This window comes from Mesocricetus auratus, unplaced genomic scaffold, assembly GCF_017639785.1.
Source record: "Mesocricetus auratus isolate SY011 unplaced genomic scaffold, BCM_Maur_2.0 Super-Scaffold_4256, whole genome shotgun sequence".
Lineage (NCBI taxonomy): Eukaryota > Metazoa > Chordata > Mammalia > Rodentia > Cricetidae > Mesocricetus > Mesocricetus auratus.
In genome coordinates, this window is record NW_024429182.1 from 88,601,969 (window position 1) to 88,628,359 (window position 26,391).

The 26,391-nt window shown below is 38.7% G+C and overlaps 1 protein-coding gene across 4 annotated transcripts in view; it reads left to right on the forward strand.

Moving 5' to 3' along the window:
* The window catches only part of Sbf2 (SET binding factor 2), a 360,275-nt gene that overhangs the window by 59,475 nt on the left and 274,409 nt on the right, over positions 1 to 26,391 (forward strand). For all 4 annotated transcript variants that reach the window (XM_040756376.1, XM_040756381.1, XM_040756385.1 and 1 more), the window contains exon 2: positions 107 to 192. In XM_040756376.1, the coding sequence (XP_040612310.1) occupies positions 107 to 192 (86 nt within the window). The remainder of the gene's footprint in view (positions 1 to 106; positions 193 to 26,391) is intronic.

Sequence of the window (26,391 nt, forward strand, 5' to 3'; positions counted from 1 at the left end):
TATCAATTTATTCAAATCTCCTTTTGGAAATAAATAGTAGTACAATGAGTATACATTCAGATTTTTATAGTATTTTATAAGTGATTCATTTTGATTTTATCAACAGGACCAGGAGAAGGTCTGGGGAAAATAATTCAGAGATTCCCACAGCAGGATTGGGATGATACGCCTTTTCCGCAGGGAATTGAATTGGTAAGTTGATGGCATTCGGGCATGCCTTCATTTTGATTTCTTCCTTTTAAAAAAATTGCTAATTTTAGCTTACACTTTAGTACTTTTCCTAGTTAATTTTATCATGTTGTTAGAAATAATTGATTATATGAATTATAGAATGTCTGTTATGCTATTCTTCCCCCCCAATTCAAAGTTCTTGCAAGCATTACAGATTAATGATCTTTTATGTTTCCAGAAACAGAAAAATTCCTCTGATTCTTTAAAATGTTGGGTTACAGGTAGTCATGAGTTACCATCTGGGTGCTGGGAATTAAACCTTTTGTGAGAGTGGCTAGTGTTTTGAGTATCTCTCCAGACCCGAATTGTTTTCTTTTCTCATTAGTATAGCTCAGAAATATCCATTAGGTACAAAACATGTTGAAAATTTTAAGTTTTCTTATCCCTACCTAATGACTTTCAGGATGACTGAGTGCTTAGTTTTGCTTCTTATAATCCAGCCCAATATAGATAGATGGATAGAAAAGGTGAATCTTTTTTTTTATCATTTTTTATTTTAATTTTAAATAGCTTGTTTTACATGTCAATCCCAGTTCCCTCTCCCTCCCCTCCTCCCGCACTTCCCTTCCCCCCACCCTCCCACCCTATTGCCAAATCTTTCCACATAGAGTCTGTCATTTTACTCTGGGTAGGGTCCAGGCACTCCCCTAAGAGTCCAGGCTGAGAGAGCATCCCTCTTTGTGCTATAGGCACACGATGACTGTTTGTATTCCAGGGATAGACACTGATCCACAGCTCAGGGCCCCATAGGTTGCCCAGGCCTTCTCGCTGACACTCACATTTGGGGGGTCCAGATCAGTCCCATGCTGGCCTCCCCACTGTCAGTCTGGGGTCCAAGAGCTCTCATCAGCTATCTCTGCTGGTTTTGCCAGCCCATTCTTTGCCAATTTGCTCATCATTCCTCTCTCTCTGTCACTGGGTTCCTTGGGTTCAGTTCAGTGATTAATTGTGTGTTTGCCTCTGCTTCCATCAGTCACAGGATGAAGGCTCCTGGATGGTTATAGACATCAAGTTCATTATCAGGAATGGGCATTCGAGGTGGTCTCTCCACTATTGCTTAGCTTGCCAATTGGTGTTATCCCTTTAGATCACTTGAGGTCACTCTGGTGCCTGATCTGTTTTCTAACCTATGATTCCCTCTTCCCCCTATTCTACCCCTACCCCCGAAAAGGTGAATCTTAAATTTTGACTTTAAAAATGGAGAAAGAATGGGAGGATTCAAGGAAAGCGACTTTTTGGAGAGCTTCTTGCATTCCTTTATCTTCTCTCCCACATGCCTCCACAAGCCAATAATTGGTCTTACTATTTGAATAATCAGGCATTTGTACTATAAATGTTTTAAAACTGTTTCAGCATCAATATTAGTGGTAACCGAAAGGGAAAATTTTGGGGTCTTGATTGAATTTTCTGTGACTTTCTGCCTTTGTTAAGATGAAAATATAGATGTATAGAAATGGCAGTATGGATGATGAATCCCTTCACAAGTTTCTAGAACAACAAAGAATATGGTGGGTCGAAGAGATTATGGATTGGGGTAGAGATTTTGCTAGGACCAAGAAAGGATATGCTTTATATTTTATAGATCAAGGGGACAGATAATCTGTGATGCTTCTGATATTTCTTCTAGCAGTAAGGGAGAGACAAACTGATTTTATTATTTAGTAAGTGGATTTTTTTCTTTGTATGACAGATAGTATTATGTACAAGTGACAGTATAATGACAGGTGGAGTTATATACTGTTAATTTAGTGGAATGATGGTACCATAGTTAAACATAACTTAGTTTTCTATGTTACTTCTTGGCTGATTCTTGGCATAGCATTTCAAAACTTTGGAAACTAGTTAATGCTTTAGGAATACTTAATATTGCATGTGCATGCCTAGTGCTCATGTGGAGGTCAGAGGGCAACTTTTCAGGAGTCACTTCTCTCCTACTTTGATATGGGGGCAGTCTTGCTTCTTGAAGCCAATGCACTGCATATTCCAAGCTTTTTGGCTCTTGAGCTTCTTGCCCATTTTCCTGTCTCAGCCTCCATCTCACAGTCATGTGCTGTGACTGTAAATGTGTGCCTTCGCATCTGGCTTTTTAGTCAGGCTCTAGGGATCAAACTTGGATCTTCAGGCTTATGTGGCAGGTACTTTTACCCACTGAGTCATCCCCACAGCCCCACTTTTTTTAATTCTTTTTTTTTTTAATTTTAATTTTGTTTTATTCATATTGGTGTTTTTTTTTTTAATTTTAAATAGCTTGTTTTACATGTCAATCCCAGTTCCCTCTCCCTCCCCTCCTCCCGCACTCCCCTTCCACCCTCCCTCCCACCCTATTGCCAAATCCTTCCACATAGGGGATGTCTAGAGTCTATCATTTTACTCTTGGTAGGGTCAAGGCACTCCCCTAAGAGTCCAGGCTGAGAGAGCATCTCTCTTTGTGCTATAGGCACATGAAGACAGATTGTATACCAGGGATAGACACTGATCCACAGCTCAGAGCCCCATAGGTTGTCCAGGCCTTCTCACTGACACTCACATTTGGGGGGGTCCAGATCAGTCCCATTCTGGTCTCCCCACTGTCAGTCTAGGGTCCAAGAGCACTCCCCTGTTCAGATCAGCTGTCTCTGCTGGTTTTGCCAGCCCATTCTTTGCCAATTTGCTCATCATTCCTCTCTCTCTGTCACTGGGTTCCTTGGGTTCAGTTCAGTGCTTAGTTGTGTGTTTGCCTCTGCTTCCATCAGTCCCAGGATGAAGGCTCCCGGATAGTTATAGACATCAAGTTCATTATCAGGAATGGGCATTCGAGGTGGTCCTTCCACTATTGCTTAGCTTGCCAATTGATGTTATACCTTTAGATCACTCGAGGTCACTCTGGTGCCTGATCTGTATTCGATCCTATGATTCCCTCTTCCCCCTATTCTACCCCCACCCCCTCAACTTCCTGTTTCCCCATGACCAACTCCCTTCCTCTTTACCCCCTCTATTCTTCCCAGGTCCCACTACCCCCCCGCCCTGTTCCCCATCCATTCAGAGGATCTTGTCTCCATCCTCTTCTCTTGGGTACTATGCATATATGCATATCTTTTAGGTTCTTTCCTGTTTCCCAGACTCTCTATCTGTGGAAGTGCAGACTGGCATATCCTGATCCATATCTAAAATCCATATATGAGTGAGTACATACCATGTTTGTCTTTTTGCGACTGGGTTACCTCACTCAGGATGGTTTCTTCCAGTGCTATCCATTTCCCTGCGAATTTCAAGATTCCATTGTTTTTTTCTGCTGAGTAATACTCCGTTGTGTAAATGTACCACATTTTCTCTATCCACTCTTCAGTTGAGGGGCATCTAGGTTGCTTCCAGGTTCTGGCTATTACAAACAATGCTGCTATGAACATAGTGGAGCAGATGCTCTTGTTGTATGAACCTGCCTCATTTGGATAAATGCCTAAGAGTGGAATTGCTGGGTCTAGTGGTAGATTAATTCCCATTTTCCTGAGGAATCTCCATACTGATTTCCAAAGAGGCTGTATGAGTTGGCATTCCCACCAGCAGTGGAGGAGTGTTCCTCTCTCTCCACATCCCCTCCAGCATAAATTGTCTTCGGTGTTTTTGATTCTAACCATTCTGACAGGAGTAAGATGGTATCTCAGAGTTGTTTTGATTTGCATTTCCCTGATGGCTAAGGATGTTGAGCACTTTCTTAAGTGTCTCTTGGCCATTTTAGCCTCCTCTACTGAGAATTCTCTATTTAGCTCTGTACCCCACCTTTTAATTTGATCCTTTGGTGTTTTGGAGACTTGTTTCTTGAGTTCTTTGTAAATTTTGGAGATTAGCCCTCTGTCAGATGTAGGGTTAGTGAATATCTTTTCCCATTCTGTGGCCTGCCTTTTTGTCTTTTTGATTGTGTCCTTTGCCTTACAGAAGCTTTTTAGTTTCAGAAGGTCCCATTTGTTAATTGTTGATCTCAGTGCCTGTGCCACTGGTGTTATGTTTAGGAAGTGGTCTCCTGTACCAACTCGTTGAAGAGTATCTCCCACTTTCTCTTCTAAAAGTTTCAGTGTGGCTGGATGTATGTTGAGATCTTTGATCCATTTGGACTTAAGTTTTGTACAAGGCGATAAACATGGATCTATCTGCAGTCTTCTGCATACCACTACCCAGTTATGCCAGCACCATTTGTTGAAGATGCTTTCTTTTTTCCACTGTACAGTTTTAGCTTCTTTGTCAAAAATCAGGTGTTCATAGGTGTGTGGGTTAAAATTAGGGCTTTCGATTCGGTTCCATTGGTCTACCTGCCTATTTTTGTGCCAATACCAAGCTGTTTTCAGGACTATAGCTCTATAATAGAGCTTGAAGTCAGGTATGGTGATGCCTCCTGAAGTTCCTTTATTGTATAGGGATGTTTTGGCTATCCTGGGCCTTTTGTTTTTCCATATAAAGTTGATTAATGTTCTTTCCAGGTCCTTGAAAAATTGTGATGGAATTTTGATAGGGATTGCATTGAATCTATAGACTGCTTTTGGCAAGATTGCCATTTTTATTATGTTGATCCTACCAATCCAAGAGCATGGGAGATCTTTCCATTTTCTGGTATCTTCTTTGATTTCTTTCTTCAAAGACACAAAGTTCTTGCTATACTGGTCTTTCACTTCCTTGGTTAACATTATCCCCAGATATTTGATGCTGTTTTTGGCTATTGTAAAAGGTGATGTTTCTCTGATTTCTTTCTCAGTCACTTCATCATCTGTATATAATAGGGCCACTGATTTTTTTGAGTTTACCTTGTATCCTGCCACATTGCTGAAGGTGTTTATCAGCTCTAGGAGTAACCTTGCGGAGTTTTTTGGGTCACTTATGTAAACTATCATATCATCTGCAAATAATGAAAGTTTGACTTCTTCTTTTCCTATTTGTATCCCCTTTATCTCCTTTTGTTGTCTTATTGCTGTAGCTAGAACTTCAAGTACAATATTGAAGAGATATGGAAAGAGTGTACAGCCTTCTCTTGTTCCTGATTTTAGAGGAATTGCTTTGAGTTTCTCTCCATTTAGTTTGATGTTAGCTGTTGGTTTACTGTATATTGCTTTTATTATATTCAGGTACGTTCCTGTTATCCCTGATCTCTCTAGGACCTTTATCATGAAGGGGTGCTGGATTTTGTCAAAGGCTTTTTCAGCATCTAGCGAGATGATCATGTGGTTTTTCTTTCGCAGATTGTTAATATGGTGGATTACATTGATAGATTTTCTAATGTTGAACCATCCCTGCATTCCTGGAATGAAGCCTACTTGATCATGGTGGATGATTTTTCTGATGTGTTCTTGAATCCGGTTTGCAAGTATTTTATTGAGTATTTTTGCATCAATGTTCATGAGGGAAATTGGTCTATAGTTCTCTTTCTTAGTTGTGTCTTTGTGTGGCTTGGGTATCAAGGTAATTGTAGCCTCGTAGAAAGAGTTTGGCAGTGAGCCTCCTGCTTCTATAGTGTGGAATACTTTGACGAGTATTGGAATGAGCTCTTCTTTGAATTTCTGGTAGAATTCTGCACTGAAGCCATCTGGGCCTGGGCTTTTGTTGTTTGGGAGACTTTTGATGACTGCTTCTATTTCATTAGGGGTTATAGGTCTGTTTAGATTATTTATCTGTTCTTGATTTAGTTTTGGCAAGTGATATCTATCCAGGAAATTGTCCATTTCCTTTAAATTTTCAAATTTTGTGGAGTACAGATTTTCAAAGTATGCCCTGATGATTCTCTTGATTTCCTCAGAGTCCGTTGTTATGTCCCCTTTCTCATCCCTGATTTTGTTAATTAGCATGTTCTCTCTCTGTCTTTTGGTTAGTTTGGACAGAGGTTTGTCTATTTTGTTGATTTTCTCAAAGAACCAACTCTTTGTTTCATTGATTCTTCTCAATGTTTTCCTGGTTTCTACTTGATTGATTTCAGCCCTCAATTTGATTATTTCCTGGCGTCTGCTCCTCCTGGGTGAGTTTGCTTCTTTTTGTTCTAGAACATTCAGCTGTGCTATTAATTCTCTAGTATGACTGTTCTCCAGTTTTTTCATGTGGGCACTTAGTGCTATAAACTTTCCTCTCAGCACTGCTTTCAAAGTGTCCCATAAGTTTGTGTATGTTGTGTCTTCATTCTCATTGAAATCAAGGAAGTCTTTAATTTCTTTTTTTATTTGTTCCTTTACCCAGGGATGGTGCAATTGTGCATTGTTCAATCTCCATGAGTTTGTAGGGTTTCTGCGATTTGTGTTATTGTTGAATTCTAATGTTAATGCATGGTGGTCTGATAAGATGCAGGGGGTTATTCCAATTTTTTTGTATCTGTGGAGATTTGCTATGTTTCCTATTATGTGGTCAATTTTAGAGAAGGTTCCATGTGGTGCTGAGAAGAAGGTATATCCCTTTGTATTTGGGTGGAATGTTCTATAGATGTCTGTTAAACCCAGTTGGGTCATAACTTCTATTAATTCTTTTGTTTCTTTGTTAAGTTTCTGTCTGGAGGTCCTATCTAGCGGTGAGAGCGGAGTGTTGAAGTCTCCTACTATTAGTGTGTGAGATTTTATGTGCATTTTGAGCTTTAGTAATGTTTCTTTCACGAATGTAGGTGCCTTTGTATTTGGGGCGTAGATATTTAAAATCGAGACTTCGTCTTGATGTATTTTTCCTTTGATGAATATGAAGTGCCCTTCTTCATCTCTTTTGATTGATTTTAATTTGAAGCCTAATTTGTTAGATATTAGGATTGCTACGCCCGCTTGTTTCTTGGGGCCGTTTGATTGGAAGATCTTTTCCCAGCCCTTTACTCTGAGATAATGTCTGTCTTTGGTGTTGAGATGTGTTTCTTGTATGCAGCAGAAGGAAGGGTTCTGTCTTCGTATCCATTCTGCTAGTCTGTGTCTTTTATAGGTAAGTTGAGGCCATTGACATTGAGGGATATTAATGACCATTGATTGGTGATCCTTGTTTGCGCTTGATTTATTGTTAGTGAAGTTATTTTGTGTAGTTTCTCCTCCCTTTTTCTTTTAGTGTTTTGTAAAGTATGATTCTATATTGCCTGTGTCTTTGTGAATGTAGTTATCTTCCTTGGCTCTAGGTTTTCCTTCTAGCATTTTCTGTAGAGCTGGATTCATGGATACGTATTGTTTAAATCTGGCTTTGTCATGGAATATTTTGTTTTCTCCATCTATGGTAATTGAGAGCTTTGCTGGATATAGTAGTCTGGGCTGGCATCCTTGTTCCCTTAGCGTTTGTAGGACATCTGACCAGGATCTTCTGGCTTTCATCGTTTCCATTGAGAATCAGGTGTAATTCGGATAGGTCTGCCTTTGTATGTTACTTGGCCTTTTTCTTAAGCTGCTCTTAATATTTTCTCTTTGCTCTGTAGGTTTGATGTTTTGATTATTATATGGTGAGGTGACTTCTTTTTCTGGTCAAGCCTATTTGGTGTTCTGTACGATTCTTGTACTTTCATAGGCATATCTTTCTTTAGGTTAGGGAAGTTTTCTTCTATGATTTTGTTGAATATGTTTTCTGTACCTTTAAGTTGAAGTTCTTCACCTTCTTCTATACCTATTATTCTCAGGTTTGGCTTCTTCACGGTGTCCCATATTTCCTGAATATTTTGTGTTAAGGATTTGTTGGTTTTGAGATTTTCTTTGGTTGACGATGCTATGTCCTCTAATGAGTCTTCAACACCTGAGATTCTCTCTTCTATCTCTTGTATTCTATTGGTGATGCTTGCATCTGTAATTCCAGACCGTTTACCGAGCTTTTCTATTTCCAGCATCCCTTCATTCTGTGTTTTCTTTATCGTTTCTATTTCAGCTTTCAATCCTTCAACTGTTTGAGCTGTTTCCTTAATTTTCTTGGTTGTTTTTTCTTTGTGCTCTTTAGATTCTTTGAGAGATTTGTTTATTTCTTGAATTTTTCCCCCATTTCATGGATTTTTTTGTTTGTTTTTTCTTCTATTTCTTTAAGGGATTTCCTCGTTTCTTCTTTGAGGCTCTCCATCATCTTCATGAAATAATTTTTAAGGTCTGTCTCCTCTTCTTCATCTATGTAGTGCTTTTCAGGTCTTGCTGGTGTTGGATCCCTGGATTCTGGTGGGGTCGTGTTGGTGTTTCTATTGCTGAGTGATCTCTTATTCTGTCTTCTTCCCATCTCTTCTTCCAGTGGGTGCTGGTGGGGGCTTTCTGTTTCCACTGGTCTCCTTCCTTACTGCAGCTGAAGCTGAAGCTGGCCTCGCTGGGGTTGGGGTCTTGGAGGGGCTGATCTCTTTCCTGAAGCTGGGCTCGCTGGGTTGGGGTCTTGGAGGGGCTGATCTCTTTCCTGTGTGGGCGGCTCTTCTGAAGCTGGGCTTGCTGGGTTGGAGTCTTGGAGGGGCTGATCTCTTTCCTGTGTGGGCGGCTCTTCTGGAAGCCGGGAGCGGCCCCGAAGATGGAGGGGATGGGTGATGGGCGGGTGGTCCCAGCCGGGGACCCAATCTCACCTGAAGCTGGGCTCGCTGGGTTGGGGTCTTGGAGGGGCCTGTGTGGGCGGTTCTTCTGGAAGCCGGGAGCGGCCCCGAAGATGGAGGGGGATGGGTGATGGGCGGGTGGTCCCAGCCAGAGACCCAATCTCACCTGAAGCTGGGCTCGCTGGGTTGGGGTCTTGGAGGGGCTGATCTCTTTCCTGTGTGGGCGGCTCTTCTGGAAGCCGGGAGCGGCCCCGAAGATGGAGGGGGATGGGTGATGGGCGGGTGGTCCCACCCGGGGACCCAATCTCACCTGAAGCTGGGCTCGCTGGGTTGGGGTCTTGGAGGGGCTGATCTCTTTCCTGTGTGGGCGGCTCTTCTGGAAGCCGGGAGCGGCCCCGAAGATGGAGGGGGATGGGTGATGGGCGGGTGGTCCCAGCCGGGGACCCAATCTCACCTGAAGCTGGGCTCGCTGGGTTGGGTTCTTGGAGGGGCCTCCTTTTTTTAATTCTTTAAAAAATTTCCATACTTAATAGCAGCTTTGATTTGTTAGTGCCTGTACTTTGTCACAAAGTAAACTTAACTTAAAAATATTGAGGCTCATTTTAAAAACTGAATAAGTTACTGTTAATTTTTGATATACGTTTTAAACTGTTATTGGCTTATGATATCCTTGCATAAATTAGGCATATGATTCTGTATATGAACAGCAGTAACTTGGATAACTGATATACTGTGTGATTTAATAATGTCAAAAAGAAAGATGTCAAAAGTGATCTGACTGTTTCTAAACAGTTTGTTATGATAGTCATTTTCCTGATGATACACATGAAATGTCAACACTGCATACTATTTCTAAGATTGGATGACTTTGAGTATGTAACATTAAGGTTAATATCTAATAGTTATAAATAGTAGGAGGCAATCATAAAAACTAGACAATTGGTGGTCATGTACTAATTTATAAATAAGTAAGCTGAGGTTTAGGAAGTTTACATAATTTCAGTGAAGTCTAACAGGCAGGATGCAGCAAAGCTAGTGTTCACTTACAGTCTTTGTTTATTAGTCTCAGTTGAAACATAGTGTTTTGTTTTTTTGTTTTTTGAGACAATGTTTCTCGGTCTAACAGTCCTGGCTGTCCTGGAACTTGCTCTATAGATCAGGCTGGCCTTGAACTCACAGAGATCCACCTGCCTCCGCCTTCCGAGTGCTGGGATTATCTCACTAGGCGCTGAAACACTGTTTGACAAAATCCAGCACCCCTTCATGATAAAGTTCTTAGAGAGATCAGGGATAACAGGAACATACCTAAATATAATAAAAAAAATACAGCAAACCAACAGCCAACATCAAACTAAATGGAGAGAAACTCAGTGCGATTCCTCTAAAATCAGGAACAAGACAAGGCTGTCCACTTTCTCCATATCTCTTCAATATTGTACTTGAAGTTCTAGCTAGAGCAACAAGAGAATAAAAGGATATCAAGGGAATACAAATAGGAAAGGAAGAAGTTCAACATTCACTATTTGCAAATGATATGATAGTTTACATAAGTGATCAGAACAACTATACTAGGGAATTCCTACAGGATACAAGATTAACTCAAAAAAAAAATCAGTAGCCCTACTATATACAGATGATAAATGGGCTGAGAAAGAAATCAGAGAAAGAACACCCTTTACAATAGCCACAAACAACATAAAATATCTTGGGATAATGCTAATCAAATAAGTGAAAGACCTGTGTAGCAAGAACTTTGAATCATTAAAGAAAGAAATTAAAGAAGATGTCAGAAAATGGAAAGATCTCCCATGCTCTTGGATATGTAGGATCAACATAGTAAAAATGGCAACCTTGCTAAAAGCAATCTACAGATTCAATGCAATCCCCATCAAAATACCAGCACAATTCTTCAGAAACCTTGAATAATACTCAACTTTATATGGAAAAACAAGACCCAGGATAGCCAAAACAACCCTGTACAATAAAGGAACTTTTGGAGGTATCACCTCCCATGACTTCAAGCTCTATTATAGAGATATAGTAATGAAAACAGCTTGGTATTGGCACAAAAACAGACATGTAGACCAATGGGATCAAATTGAAGATCCAGATATTAATTCACATACCTATGAATACCTGATTTGTGACAAAGAAGCTAAAATTATACAATGGAAAAAAGAAAGCATCTTCAACAAATGGTGCTGGCATAACTGGGTACTGGAATGCAGAAGACTGCAGATAGATCCTTATCAATCACCGTACACAAAACTTAATTCCAAATGGATCAAAGACCTCAACATAAATCCAGTCACACTGAACCTCTTAGAAGAGAAAATGGGAGGTACCCTTGAACGAATTGGTACAGGAAACTGCCTCCTGAACATAACTGTAGTAGTAGAGACACTGAGATTGACAATTAATAAACGGGATCTCCTGAAATGGAGAAGCTTCTGTAGGGCAAAGGACACAGTCAACAAGACAAAAAGGCAGCCCACAGAATGGGAAAAGATCTTCACCAATCCCACATCTGACAGGGATTTGATTTCCAAAATATACAAAGAACTAAAGAAACTAGTCACCAAAACACCAAACAATCCAATTAAAAAATAGGGTATAGAACTAGATAGAGAATTCTCAATAGAGGAATCTAAAATAGCTGAAAGACACTTAAGAAAGTGCTCAGCCATCAGGGAAATGCAAATCAAAACAACTCAAGAGATACCACCTTACACTGACCAGAATGTCTAAGATCAAAAACACCAATGGCAATCTATGCTGGAGAGGATGTAGAGAAAGGGGAACACTCCCCTCTGTTGCTGGTGGGAGTGCCAACTTGTGCAGTCACTTTGGAAGTCAGTATGGCAATTCGTCAGGAAAATGGCAATCAGTCTACAATTCCACTCTTAGGCATATACCCAAAGGATGCTTACCTATGTTCATAGCAGCATTGTTTGTAATAGCCAGAACGTGGAAGCAACCTAGATGCCCTTCAACTGAAGAATTGACAAAGAAAATATGGTATATTTTCTCAATGGAGTACTACTCAGGAGAATAAAACAGTGGAATCTTGAAATTCCCAGGCAAATGGATAGAACTGGAAGAAGCCATTCTGAGTGAGTTAACCCAGTCACAGAAAGACAAGTATGGTATATACTCGCTCATATATGGATATTAGACATAGAGCAAAGGACTACCAGCCTACAATCCACACCACTGGAGAAACTAGGAAACAAGGAGGACTCTAAGATAGACATATATAGTCCCCCAGAGAAGGGGAAAGAGACAAGATCTCCTGAGCAAATTGGGAGCATGGGTGGGGGGAGCAGGAAAAAAAGAAGGGGAGAAGAGGAGGGGGGAGGAGAGGAGAACAAGAGAGACCAGGAAGACTGAGTCAGAAGAGAGCAAGAAAAGAGATACCTTAATAGAGGGAGCCAGTATAGGTTTAAAGAGAAATCTGACACTAGGGAAATGTTCAGAGATCCACAAAGATGACCCCAACTAAGAATTTCGGCAGTAGTGGCGAGGCTGCCTTTGATGCCCTTCCCCTATAATGAGATTGATGACTACCTTAATTTCCATCCTAGAGCCTTCATCCAGCTCCCAAAGGAATCACTTAAGGAGGCGTATTCTTAGTTATGAATGTCCAGCCTTAGCTTGGCTTGTTTCTAGCTAGTTTTTCTTATCTTTAAATTAACCCATCTACTTTTTGCCTCTGGGCTTTTCCTGTTCTTTCTTCTGTAAATCTTACTCTTATTCTGGAATTGCTGCTTCTCCCTTCCTTGTTTCTCCTGTTTATACTCTCTGCCTGCCAGCCCCACCTAACCTTGCTCCTGCCTCCATTCTGGCCATTCAGTTCTTTATTAGACCATCAGATGTTTTAGATGGGCACATAATCACAGCTTTACAGAGTTAAACAAATGCAGCATAAACAAAAGTCACACACCTTAAAATAATATTCTGCCACAATGGTAGAAACACATGCAGGAGCAAGCAATAGGTACAGAGTGAAAGATACCAGGTCCTCTGTTTTTAAAACAATTTGCCTATAAGAACTATCAGGGTATGAGAACTATCTCGTTCCTCCAGTGATCTTTATAAAGATTAGTCTGGGGCTGGAGAGATGGCTCAGAGGTTAAGAGCTGTGACTGCTCTTCCAGAGGTCCTGAGTTCCATTCCCAGTAACCATAGATTCACAACCATCTGTAATGAGATCTGGTGCCCTCTTCTGGCCTGTAGGGATACACTCAGGCAGAACACTGTATACATACTAAATAAATATTAAAAATAAAGAGAAGTTTTTTTTTTTTAACTAGTCTGTCCTACTTCTCACTTGTACCTTCTAGACCTGGTCTTTTCTTTTTTTTTTTGAAACGGGGTTTCTCTGTATTGTTTTGGAGGCTCTCCTGGAACTTGCTCTGTAGACCAGGCTGGCCTTGAACTCACAGAGATCCTCCTGCCTCTGCCTCCCGAGTGCTGAGATTAAAGGCCTGTGCCACCAATGCCCAGCTAGGTCTTATTCACAGTGAATTCTTGGGGGAAAGCCATATTATAACCAAAACATAGTTGATGCTGTTGATTAGAGACCAACTTCACTTATTTGAGGACAAATAGGGGATTAGAAAACATACATTTAAATTGCTTTTTGTTGCTACCTCTACTTCTCAGGCAACACATATATGATGTACTTAAAATGTAAATGAAAGATCACGTGTTCAACCTTAACACTTTCCATTTTTACATAAAGAATTTGCCTTCTTCTGTTTAGAGATGATGAGCTTTAATTTGGATAGATTTAAAAATAAAAATATGAAAATAAGCTAAACCAAACATAATAACTGCTTTTCCAGGTCTGGGATATTTTTGTCTTTTCTTGTGTTTTTTAGTTATGCACAAAGCCACAGACAGTCGTAAAAATAAAGTTGGAAGTTAATTTTAGTAACTGTATTTCAAAAAACATTAGAGAATTGTTTTTCAGGGGGAATTCTATGGCTAACAATCTATTTAGAATTATAGGGATAAATGCTTTTACTGACTAGGTCTTGCACAGCAGGAAAATAGCTTTGTTTTGTCACTAGCTCCTTTTAAGATGTCTTGTCTCTGGAGTTGATCTTTTTAGGCTGTAATTCAGAAAAAAATAATGTGGCTTGAGAAGTAAGCAATCAAATTTTCTAAAGTTGAATTTTAAAGAAATTAATTCAGTTATTTAAACTATTTGCCAGGGATTTGATTGTTTAATATAAATTTGGTGTTCTATAAGTTTGCATTGGAGAAAAGAGAAATAAAATTCATATTCAACATTCTGAAGATATAACATAGAAGGAGACCAGTGTGTCTGCTCCTTGAGCGCAGAGGATCAAGTTATAAATACTACCCAAATATGTAAATATTAAATATTGTTGGCCAGGGAACGGAGTGAAGAAAAAGCAAATTTTAATTTTCTGAAGAATAAGAATGAGAATTTACTATTTCCAAAAATTAGAGTTTACCAAGATTTGGATTTATGAGTTCTTTATCAAAGAAGATAAGAGTATAGTAGATTAACATAAGTTCTTGCATGTAAGTATAAAGAGGTAGCTGTGCAAGTCATTTTTAGAATAAAAATAGGTAGATAAGAAGGCTAGAGAGATTCCTCAGTGGTTAACAACACTGACTAATCTTCCAGAGGTCCTGAGTTCAAGTCTCAGCAACCACATTGTGGTTCACAACCCACCATCTCTAGTGGGATGTGATGCCCTCTTCTGGTATGAAGGTATACTTGCAGATAGCACTCATGCATAAAATAAATACATCTTTTTTTAAAAGGTGGATAATATGACCAACAGAGAGGTTTGAGAAATAGAGGAAACAGGTTTGAAGAATTACAAAATATAGTCTAGTTACATCTAAATCATGTGTGTTATGGGTGGATGCTAGGTGATAGATGTAATATTAAAGGTGATACAGTTTTCCTTGTGAAACACATGTGGAAGGACACTTGATTCTGTTAGAGTCAGGGTACAGACATAGGAATTTGGTGTAAAGTAGGAAGACATGGCTTTAAAACATCATAAGGACTACAAAAAAGATTTCCTTTTTTTTTTTTAAAGACAGGGTTTCTCTGTATAGCTTTGGAGGCTGTCCTGGCACTTTCTCTGTAGACCAGGCTGGCCTGGAAGTCACAGAGATCTGCCTGGCTCTGCTTCCCTAGTGCTGGGATTAAAGGTGTGTACCACCAACGCCCAGCTTTTTACAAAAAGAATTTTTAGAGTTATATTTACAGCAAAATAATTGTAATTGTATATAACTGGGTAGAAAGTAGTAGTGGTAGTCACAGTTTTGTTTTCTATTCCTTTTTTTCCCCTTTGAAGTAATAAAACCACATGGCAGGGAATCTAGTGATGTCTAGGAGGTACATCTAAGTAGTTAATCCTTTCTGTATCTCTGAGCAAGTGAATGTAGCTCTTTTTTGTGATTAACTTCTCACATGCCTACAGATTCCTAAAGTCATTTACTTTCAGTTACTTGTAGTTCTACCTAAGGAGTATTGTTAATCATTTATGATAGAGGGTGTATTTTTCCTGTTGTCAGCTGGTTCAGTACTGCTCTCTGAACCTGCTTTAGATAAAGCTTTGTTGCCATGCTGGATGCAGCTAAACCTGATGTTTTGAAGCCTTAGAGAACTTCCTGAGAAAGATGCAGAACTGCATAGGCCCGGCCCACTAAAAATTCGTGTTGTTTGCAATCAGCCCTCCCGTTCTCAGGTGGGACTTTGCTGCTATTTCTCTTTTATGTAGTTGCTTTTCACCTCGACTTTGTGGGCCATTCTGCTTTTCACAGTTCCAATTCTTTTCTGTACTCTTCCGTTGATCTTACTCTCCTTGTCTCCAAAGTCTGACCTAAAAGTAAAATCTGGAAATTATAATGGCTTGTCATTGCTAAATTTTTTTTCTTTTTACATACGTTAAGGATAATTATGGGGTAGCCTAGGAGCATGTTTTTCCATCTTCAAAATAAATTCTGTGAGCCATTTTGGAAATCAACAGTTCATCTAGTGGAAGTCTAAGAAAAAGCACGGAGGAGAGTAGAAGTGGGTTTAGGGATATACCTGAAGGTAATGTACCTATCACTTGTATTTATATTCTATTAGTCAGAAATCAGTCATATACCATTAGCTATAGTAAAGGATAACAGATAAAATCTAGATGTGTGCTTTGGAAAAAAAGAGTAAATTTAATGAGCAGTTTTTTTTTCTTCCATAGTACTTTTGCAGATTCTAAATATCTTCTCCCCACTATTATTCTACTGGACCACTTTAATTATTTGACTCCAAGACAAGTTTGTTATTAGTTTAGGCTGGCCTCAAACTTACTGTGTAACCCAGGTTGACCTGGAATTTAACAGTCCTCCTTATTTGGCCTCCCAAGAATGCTGGGATTATAACCTTATACCAGATTTCACCTTTTTTTTTGGTAAAATTACATTTATTTATTTACCATGCATGCCTGTTGGGGAGGGCAGAGACAGAGAGACAGAAAGACAAATGAAGAGAAGAGACAGAGGAGGAGGTTGTGCATATAGGGAGAGTGGAGGACAACTTGAAAGAATCACTTCTTTTTCCATCTTGTGGATCCCAGGGATAAAACTCAGGTCATCAGCTTGCCACTCACCCCCGATTTTGAGCACAACTAATTTATTCTTTGTGGTATACTGTTCTTGAGTTATATCTTGTATAATGAACCATTAAATGTAATTAAAACATTTTCCTGAGTTCCGTGAATTGTCCTAGCAACTTATTGAACCTGAGACAGGATTGCAGGAACTCTTAAATTTATGGGCAGATTGTTTTTCTTAATTTTAGCTCTACTTGTTATCGCTGATTGTTTTGTGAGACTAAATTTTCAAGGTGGGGTGTGTGTGTGTGTGTGTGTGTGTGTGTTTCTGCGTGCCTGTCTGCTCGCTCTCTCTCTCTCTCTCTCTCTCTCTCTCTCTCTCTCTCTCTCTCTCTCTCTCTCTCTCTGTCTCTCTCTCTTTCAAGCTCTCTTCTCTATTTCTGTGGAAAATGGTGGGATTATAGTTCTGCAAGTCATTTGTACTTGATTCCTAGTCATGCTTTTGCCTACTCCTTGGTTCATATCACCATTCCCTGTAACCTAATTGTATTGGATACACAACCTCAGTGAGAGTTAATTAATATTTTGGTCTAGCTAGTAGTAGGTTTCCAATGTGAGTGAGTTTTGGTGATAGACTGAAAACTTGAGTCAAAGATAGCTCTTGTCTAATTTTACTTATAGCATCTTTCCCTAATTTTAAAACTGAAATCAGAGTAACTAATTAAACCAGAATGTTTTCTGATAGTAAATGGGATTGGGAAAGATACATAAACAGGCTATTATGACCAGATTACAAAGTTACTTAAACACACAGTTGTACCATGTACATGTGTATGCCATTCATAAAAGAAGATTGGAAATTACACAGATTCATCAGTAAAAACTGGTTTAGTTAGGGTTATCAATAGCCATTCATCAGACTATAACACTACTGTTATGAAGGAGAAGCTATAGCATAAGATCTATAGATGGCTACAAATCTAGGATAAGATGCTGACATCACTGTCATTAAGGAAATGAAATAACAACCATTGTAAATGGCTACTATTAAAATATTTATTTTATTATCATCATCATTATTTGTATGTGTGTATGTGTGTGTATGTATGTATGTATGTATGTATGTATGTATGTATGTATGTATGCATGCATGAGAGCAGATGCCCTTGGAAGCCAGAGGTATCAGATCTCCTGAACTTGAGTCCTTTGAAAGAGCATTGTTAACAACTGAGCCATCTTTCAAGCCCCCATGGCTACTACTAAAACAACAGAAAATAAGAAGTGCCAGATTAGGGGAAATTGAAATCCTTGTGCACTGTTGGTGGGAATGTAAGATGATGCCAATGCTGTAGAAAACAGTTTAGCAGTTTTTCAGGAAAGTAAAATTACTTTGTGACTCAGCAGTTTGATTTCTAGGTATATTCAAAAGAACTGAAAGCAAGACATCAGGTATTTGTATTTGTCCTTATCAGTGTTGTTCATGATAGTCAAAAAGTGAAAGGAACTTAAGTGCCAGAAGCAGGTGAATAAATGAACATTTAGTAGTGCATTCAATGGAATATTATTCAGTTACAATAACAGAGGAAATTTTGATAAAAGCGTCAATTGACCTTGAAAACATTATAAAGTGGGAAACAAGTGAGTCACTAAAAAACAAATACTCTATAATTTCATTTATAGGTGGCATTTAGAGTAGCCAAATTTATACAAACAGAAAGTAAAATGAAGGTTTCCAGTAGGTAGGAAAAGGTAAAAAAGGTAAATTGTTTGTGGTCAGAGAGATTTTCATCTTGGCAAGATTAATAAGTGTTTTGGAAATGGCTTGACTATTAATGTGGATGCACCTACCACTACTAAATTATAAAAGTGAACATGGCTCAGGCAGTTGGTTTTATGCTACATGGTTTGCTATTTACTTTCAAAAAATGTATGCTGTAGAATTCTATGTATAGAACCTAAGATAATGTCAAACACAGTATAGGGAATTGAAGATGTAAGTCTTTAGACAATATAGCTTTCTTAGTTAGGGTTTCTATTACTGTGAAGAGACACATGATCATGGCAACTCTTATAAAGGAAAGCATTTAGTTGAGTATGGCTTACAGAGGTTTAGTCCTTTATCGTCACGGCAGGAGGCATGGTAGCATTCAGGCAGTTCCCATATGCAGCAGGAAGAAATTGAGATCCACAAGGCCTGATTTGAACTTCTGAGACATGAAAACCCACCCCCAGGGACATACTTCCTTCAGAAAGGTCACACTCCAACAAGGCTACACCTCCTAATAATGCCACCCCCTATGATCATTTTTTTTTCAAACCACACCAATAGCAAATGGGCAAAACAGGTTGTAAAGGAGAGAACAAAGCTATTTCTATTACCTTGTTTCAAGATACATTGTAAAGCTTCAAAATCATCAGGGTGTGGTATTGGCTTAGGGATAGGTGTGTGTTAATAAGTCAGGGAACCATGTAAATGGATTTCAGCAGTTTCCAGGAACAATGCAGTTGTGGGAGAGATGGCATAGATAAATATTCATACAACTGATTGTCCATCTGAACAATTAATCTTGATTTGTTTTTATACTACATAGAGAAATTGATTTAAAATCTGTCAAAGACCCAAGGTAAAAACAAAAGGTATAAGTTAAAAAAAAGAAAACTGTAGACATCTTTGTGACTTTTTAAAAGTTAGATCAGGACTTTTAAAGTAGAACATCTAAACATGACAATGGTATTTCTCTGATGTATTTGAAAACTCTTGAAAAATATTATATGTAATATGGTGGTTAATCAAATTAGATGAAGCCTTATTTTTGTAAGTTTCTCGTGGTGATCCTGTAAGTTCTCTGGAGACTGGTTGGGCCTTCTGTATTTTGCCATCTACCTTTAGTGAGAAGGAAGACAGAAGCAAAAGGGGACACAGAACACTTTATCAGTAGCTCACAGAGCCGTTCCCCCCGCTCCCCTTAGGAGCTAATACCTTCTCCCTGTTACTAGATCTTCTGCAAGTTGGAATTTTGGGTGTATCATTGCTGTAGGTGGTGGCAACTTATGTGTTAAAACATATGTGAAATACCTTGTAATATGAAAGAAAGCACTCTGGCAATTTATATATCTGTTATATTGTGTTCATGTATATACATGCAGACACTATTTACTTACAAGAGGCATTGGCTAATATGTACTCTAGTTCATATACACTATTTCTAAAGGTATCTACCTAGTGATATTTCTATACTGCACAGCCCCCCCCCCCCTTAACCTTTTTATTCTTTGGCAAAGGTCTTTGGTGATCCAGACATCCTGTTCACTTTGTGAAATGTGCTTCCTTTTTTTTTTCTTTTGTTGTTGGGGTTTGTATTGTTACTTGTGCAACATTTTTAGTTATGGATATTGAAGTTCATAGTTAATTGCTTATAAGGTGGATTGACTTAAGTACTTAGAATGACTTACAAATGTGTTGGCTTAAGAAAAAGTAGTATTTGGTGGCCTCTAGTGGTAGTACTTAAGTGTCTGAAAAGTCACTGATCAATATGCAGATTTCTTAGGGAGGAGCACTAAAGTGGCAGAATAAACACATATGTACATTTATTGGAACAAATTTTTGTTTTCAAGAACTTAAAATTTGTGAGTCAGTTACAGAATATCTGAATCTGAGCCATATTTGATAATTTAGGTATATTATGTCAAAAATTGAGACGTCCATATAAAGCCAATATTTGGAAAGCTAAGAGAACATAGACACTTTTAGGACAGTTAATTGTTAGATTAATTTCTGTTCATTCTAAAAATTAGTCATTGAAATCTAGAAAGACTTAGTAGCTTGTCTTGTCCCACATAGCTATTTTTTTAGTTACTAAGATAATAAAACTGTGATCTTTTGACTGTTAAAACTAAAATATTCAAGCAACGTCAAGCAAGGTGGTAGTGACCCCATGCCTTTAATCTAGCAGGAGGCAGAGGAAGGTGGGTCTCTGTGAGTTCCAGCACAGCCAAGTCTACACAGAGAAACCCTGTTTCAAAAAACAAAAACAAAAACAAAAAAAAAAAAAACCAAAAACACAAAAAAACAAGAAAAAAACTAAACAAACAAAACACAAAATAAAAACTCAACAAGACCCTCACATATCCTATGTGGGCTCAGACTGTTGCTCATTAGTAGCATTTTATCTAGCACATGCATATTGCTGAGTTTGGTGTATGCGTGTTGGGGGACACTCATTGTAATAGGTAGAACAAGCTGATTTTAATTATTTTTGTTAAAAATAGAACTAATCCTAGATTCTAATTAGTATGTGTTAATTAAGTAGCAGGGGCTGGGGAAATGGGTCAGTGGTTAAGATCACTGGCTGCTCTTCCAGAGTACTTGGGTTTGATTCCCAGTACCACATGGTGGCTCATAACTTCAGTATCAGAGCATCTGACTCTTCTGGCTTCTATGGGCACCAGATATGCACATGATGCACAGAAACACTCATCATACACATAAAATAATAACTTAATAAAAAGTAAAAAAGTAGTAGTAAAACATTTTATTATTAAAATTTAAAGACTAATGATGTATTTACAGAGTGGCTCCTAGTTTTTATTATTTTGTTTTGTTTTTCCAAAGATAGACCTCATTTATAAGAAACATCCATGCAGTTTGTGGACTGGGGAATTATGTCACCAATGGGGCTCTAATGAAAAAACTTAGATTTTTTCCAATTGAGGTTGTAACTGAATGAAAGATACCCCAAGGGTAGTAAGACCTTAGCATTGTCTTTAACCTATGTACTTAGGTTAGAAGGAGAAATGCTGTAAAAAGCCTGAGTGAGAAATGCTATTCGTTTAAATGCAGTTCATCACAAATCAAGTGCAGTTTTCATTATTTGAATTTCACTGTACAGTGATGGCTTTTCCACATATTTCTGAACTCTGATAAAAAACAGGATAGAAATATGGGTTCTTAAAATCTTAACATTTTTTTAATTAAACATTTTTAATACAATATATTTTGGTCATATTTTTCTTCCCGCCAGCTCCCTCCAGACTCTACCCACCTTCCCCCTCACCTAACTTTATATTCTGTGTCTCTTTCAAAATAAAAAGAACACAAAAATGAGAAATTAAAAACCAAGTAAGATTCCAATCCCCGCCCCCATAAAAGCCAAAACAAAGCAAAAAGTCCACAAAAAAATATGGGGTTTGTTTTGTGTTGGCTAACTACTCCTGGGCATGGGATGTGCACTGGAGTGTAGTTCACAAATCCAGTGATATGACATTGGAGAAAACTAATTTTCCCTTTGCCAGCAGGTATCAATTGCAAATAGCTTCTTGGCTAGGGGTGGGACTTTAAAAAAAATAATATATATAGTCAATTAGCATGCCTCTTTTTGTTTTTTGTTTTTTTTGTTCCGTGAGTGTGGGTCTGATATTTACATGTGTTAGATTTTCTTGTTAGGTTGTTTACTTTAAGGGGTTAGATGCCCTACTTTCTGACTTGTCAGGTACAAGAATAGCTTATATATATGCTTGTTTATGGCTTCCATTTGCTTGGTAAGTTGGTTTTCATCTTCCAACACTGTTTTTTGGGCATCTTTGGTAACCTAATGTGTTTTCTGAAGAAAATATATAATTGGGCCCTGTTTCTTCAAAAAACTTTATTCTTTGGGAATTTTATATATTTTGATAATATTCACCCCTAAATCTTTCCCTTAACTCCTCTCAGATCTACCCCATTTTCCATCAGCCCAAACTTGGCATACCTTGAAAAATAAGGAATAACCCATTGACTCCAGTTTGCTGTCTGTATAATTGTGGATATGGGAGCCATCCAATGGAGCATGATTAGCTTAAGAATTATATATACCCTTTAAAAAAACTGCTTCTTCTTCTTCTAGAAGCCATCAGCTGTTTGGAGCTTCTCAGTTAGGGACAGGGGCCCATCAACCCCTCCCCACTCAATGCTAGAATGTTGACTGAATAGATCTTGTCCAGGTCTCATGTAGGCAGCCACAGCTGCTGTGAGTCCAAGAGTGCAACAGCCCTGTCATGTCCTATTCTTGTCTTTTCCTCAACCTCTGGCTCTTACAGTTTTTCTGCCTCCTCTCATCCTCTGAGCCTTGAGGATGCAGTATGATATAGATATCCCATTTGTGGTTGAGTACTCAATAAGTTAATTATTCTCTGTATTTTTACTAGTTGTGAATTTCTGTGTTAATTACTATCCACTGCACAAAGAAACTTATCTGATGAAGCCCAAGAATTTTACTGATCCACTGATAGAGATTTCTGTCTTTAAAGAGCATTTTAATACTTTGTCCATTTAGCAAAGTAGTAAGTAGTAGATTTATCCTTGGATCCTCAGCCACAGATGGGTTCTTGGCCAGGTGTTGTATGATGTTTTACTCTTGGCTTTTTGGCGGCCAGGAGAGGGTACCACCTAGCTCCCACGTAAATCACGAATGAAGATGTAATTCTTACTTATAAATGCTTGGCCTTAGTTTGGCTTGTTTCTTGCCAACTGTTCTTAACTTAAATTATCTCGTCTACCTTTGGCCTTGAGACTTTTTTATATTTTTTTCCTTTTACTATTACTTCGTTGCTGGGTAGGTGGCTGGGTGGCTGGGTGGCTGGGTGGCTGGGTGGCTGGGTGACTGGCTCCTGAAGTCCTCCTCCTTTCTTTTGTTCCCTGATTTTCAGGTTCTTTTCTTTCCCAGATTTCTCCTCATATTTATCTTCTCTGTCTGCCAGCCTGGCCTATTCCTCTCTCCAGCCTCGTTGTTGGCCGTTTAGCTCTTTATTAGACCATCAGGTGTTTTAGACAGGCAAAGGATCACAGCTTCACAGAATTAAACAAATGCAACATAAACAAAAGTAACACACCTTAAAATAATATTCCCCAACAGCCAGGTTTATAGTATAGTATAGACAAGTATTTCCTTCTATGGAGTTGGCCTTAAATACAGTGTCTTAGTTAGGGTTTCTTTTTCTGTGAAGAGACACCATGACCATGGCAATTCTTATAAAGGAAAAACTTTAATTGGGTGGTTTACATTTTCAGAGATTTAGTTCATCATCATCATCATCAGCCGGGCGTTGGTGGCGCACGCCTTTAATCCCAGCACTCGGGAGGCAGAGGCAGGCGGATCTCTGTAAGTTCGAGACCAGCCTGGACTACCAAGCGAGTTCCAGGACAGCCTCCAAAACCACAGAGAAACCCTGTCTCGAAAAAAACAAACAAAAAAAATCATCATCATCATCACCACCATCGTATGACATGGTGGCATGCAGGCAGTCATGGTGCTAGAGAAGGAGCTGAGACTATTACATCTTGACCCACAGGCAACAGGAAGTGGTTTGAGTGTCACACCGAGAAAAGCTTGAGCAGATCTCAAAGCCCACCTGTACACTCTTCCTCCAGTAAGGCTACACCTACTCCAACAAAGCCACACCTCCTAATAGTGCCACTCCCAATGAACTATAGGGGTCAATTACATTTAAATTACCACATCCCTGCAACATTTGTGCTGCTATTGGATTCAGAGGCATACCTTGGCAGACTAGTCATTATTGCAGTTCACAGTTGGGAAAGCCTGTTGATGTTTCTCTTATCTAAAAAAATAAAGCTGACTGGTAAGTTATGATGCAGGCAACTATTTTTGGTAGACATTTCTCTGAAGATCCTTTCTATAATAGAGTGTGCCCAGCCCTGGGGAAAGGAAAAAGCAACAAAAATAAACAAACAAAAATGGATATATCAAGACTGGGGAAATGGATCAGCAGTTAAGAGCACTGGGTGCTCTTCCATAGGACCTGGGTCCATTTTCCAGCACCTACATAATTGGTTCATGGCCATCTGTAACTCCAATGCCATGGGATCTGATGCTCTTTTTTGGCCTTCTGTGGTTCCAGGCATTCACAGATGCAAGCAAAACACCCATACATCTGAAAACCAGATGATAATAATAGTAATTTAAAAAACAACAGATGTGCTATGTGCTTGTTGACTTGTTTTAGTAGTTTTAAAGTAGCAGCAAGTTGTATGTATGTTTTCTAGTCATACTCTGCCCTTCAAGGGTCTTTGCTTAAAGTCCAGTTGTTGTTAATGTTCTTAAAAGTATTGTGGGATCTTTTCCAAATACTGATTTGCAAGTTAGGATTAGAATATGTATTAGATATCTTCTAGTGTATGTAACATATATGTGTGGGGCAACGAAACGTGTGTGCCAGGGTGCATGTGTAAAAGTGGGAGGACGATCTTCGGGAGTTAGTTTCTTCCACTTTGTTTTTGAAGCAGGATCTTGTTTGTATTGTGCTGGGTACTCCAGGCTATTAGGCCCATGAGCATCCAGGTGATTTTTCTACCTCTGCCTACTGTTTTGCTGTAGGAGTGCTCATATGACACGTGTACCGCTATATCTGACTTCTTTTTTTTTTTTTTTTAATTCAATGTGGGTTCTAGGCATCTAACTCAGGTTATGAAGCAAGTGCCTTTATCTACTGAGACATCTATCTGTCTGTTCCTATAATAAATAGTTTTTACCAAGAGCAGCAGGTCCTGAATGTTTGTATGTATGTGCCTTTGGGTTTTCTGAAACTTACACAAGGCAGAGTGTAGAATATTAACCTTCCTATGATGTATGTGTGTGGTGGTTTGAATAAGAATGTCCACCACAGGCTTATGCATTTGAATGTTTGCTCCCTAGTCGGTGCAACTATTTGGGAAGATATCTTAGTGTTTCTATTGCTTCGATGAAACACCATGACTAGAGAAACTTGAGGAAGAAAAGGTTTATTTGGTTTATATATCTTGAATCATAGTCTACCGAAGGAAGCCAAGGCCAGAACTCAAACTGGGTGGAAACCTGGAATCAAGAGTTGATGCAGAGGCCTTAGAGAGCCTGCTTACTGGCTTGCTCAGCCTGCTTCCTTTAGCACCCAGGACTACCACCAGCCCAGTGATGGTACCACCCACAATGAGCTAGGCCCTCCAGTCAATCACTAATTTAAAAAAATGCCCTGCAGGTTTGTATATAATCTGTTCTTAAGAAAGCAATTTCTCAGTTGAGGTTCCAACTAGAAAGCCTCTACCACTGTTTCTTTAAGATCCTATGATCTCTATATTTTTCTCACTTGCTGGTATTACATAAATTCCATAAAATTTTTTGTTTCTCTTCATACACTTTTTTACTCTTCTTACTCAAATGTTCTGTTTTAAAGTTCATAGATTGTTTCCATTGATCCAATTGAGTGTTGCATCTTCATTTCGTTCATTGTATTCTTAAAATTTTCAAGGGGTGAAAGGCAGTCTCAGCAGGAATCTCAATGTAGTTTTGATTTGCATTTCCCACTGGCTAATACTGTTAATTTTTTTCTGGACTTATTGGTTGTTTGTACTATTTCTTTTGAGAGTGTCTGTTCAGTTCATTTGCCCATTTGTTGATTGGATTACTTGTTCTTTGTTTAAGTTCTTTATTAGGAATAACTGACAAGGTCTCCTCCCATTCTGCTGTCTCTTCACTCTTGTAACAGTGGACCATAGATTTAAATGAGAATCTAAAAGTATACTGTATTTTTCTCTCTTCCCTGTGTGCTTCATTTATCTTTTTAATAACTCATGCTATTTATTTCTTCGCTGTTGCTTTTATATAATCTTTTGTTTGTTTTGGTTTGTTTATTTTTGAGACAGTGTTTCTCTGCATAGCTTTGGAACTCGCTCTGTAGACCTGGGTGGCCTGGAACTCACAGAGATCTGCCTATCTCTGCCTCCGGAGTGCTAGGATTAAAGGTGTGCACCACCACTGCCTGGCTATATAAAAATCATTTTTATTGATTTATAATCTTTGTTTTTCTACTTTTGATTATGTAGAGTTAATTTGTTCTCATTTTCCGGCTTTTTTATGGGTGGAAGCTGCAGTAATTATCTTGAGACCTTTATTCATTTCTCTAGATAATACAAGCTAATTTTCAAGTACAGTTTTAAGTCCATTTTTCAAGCTCTAGTAAGTTGTTTTCATTTATTCCACTAAAATGTTTATAAATCTACAGTTTGAATTATCCTTTTCTCCCATATATTATTTAGAATTGTGTTTCAAGGCTCTTAAAACTTATAGAGTCCTTTCTTTCATGGGT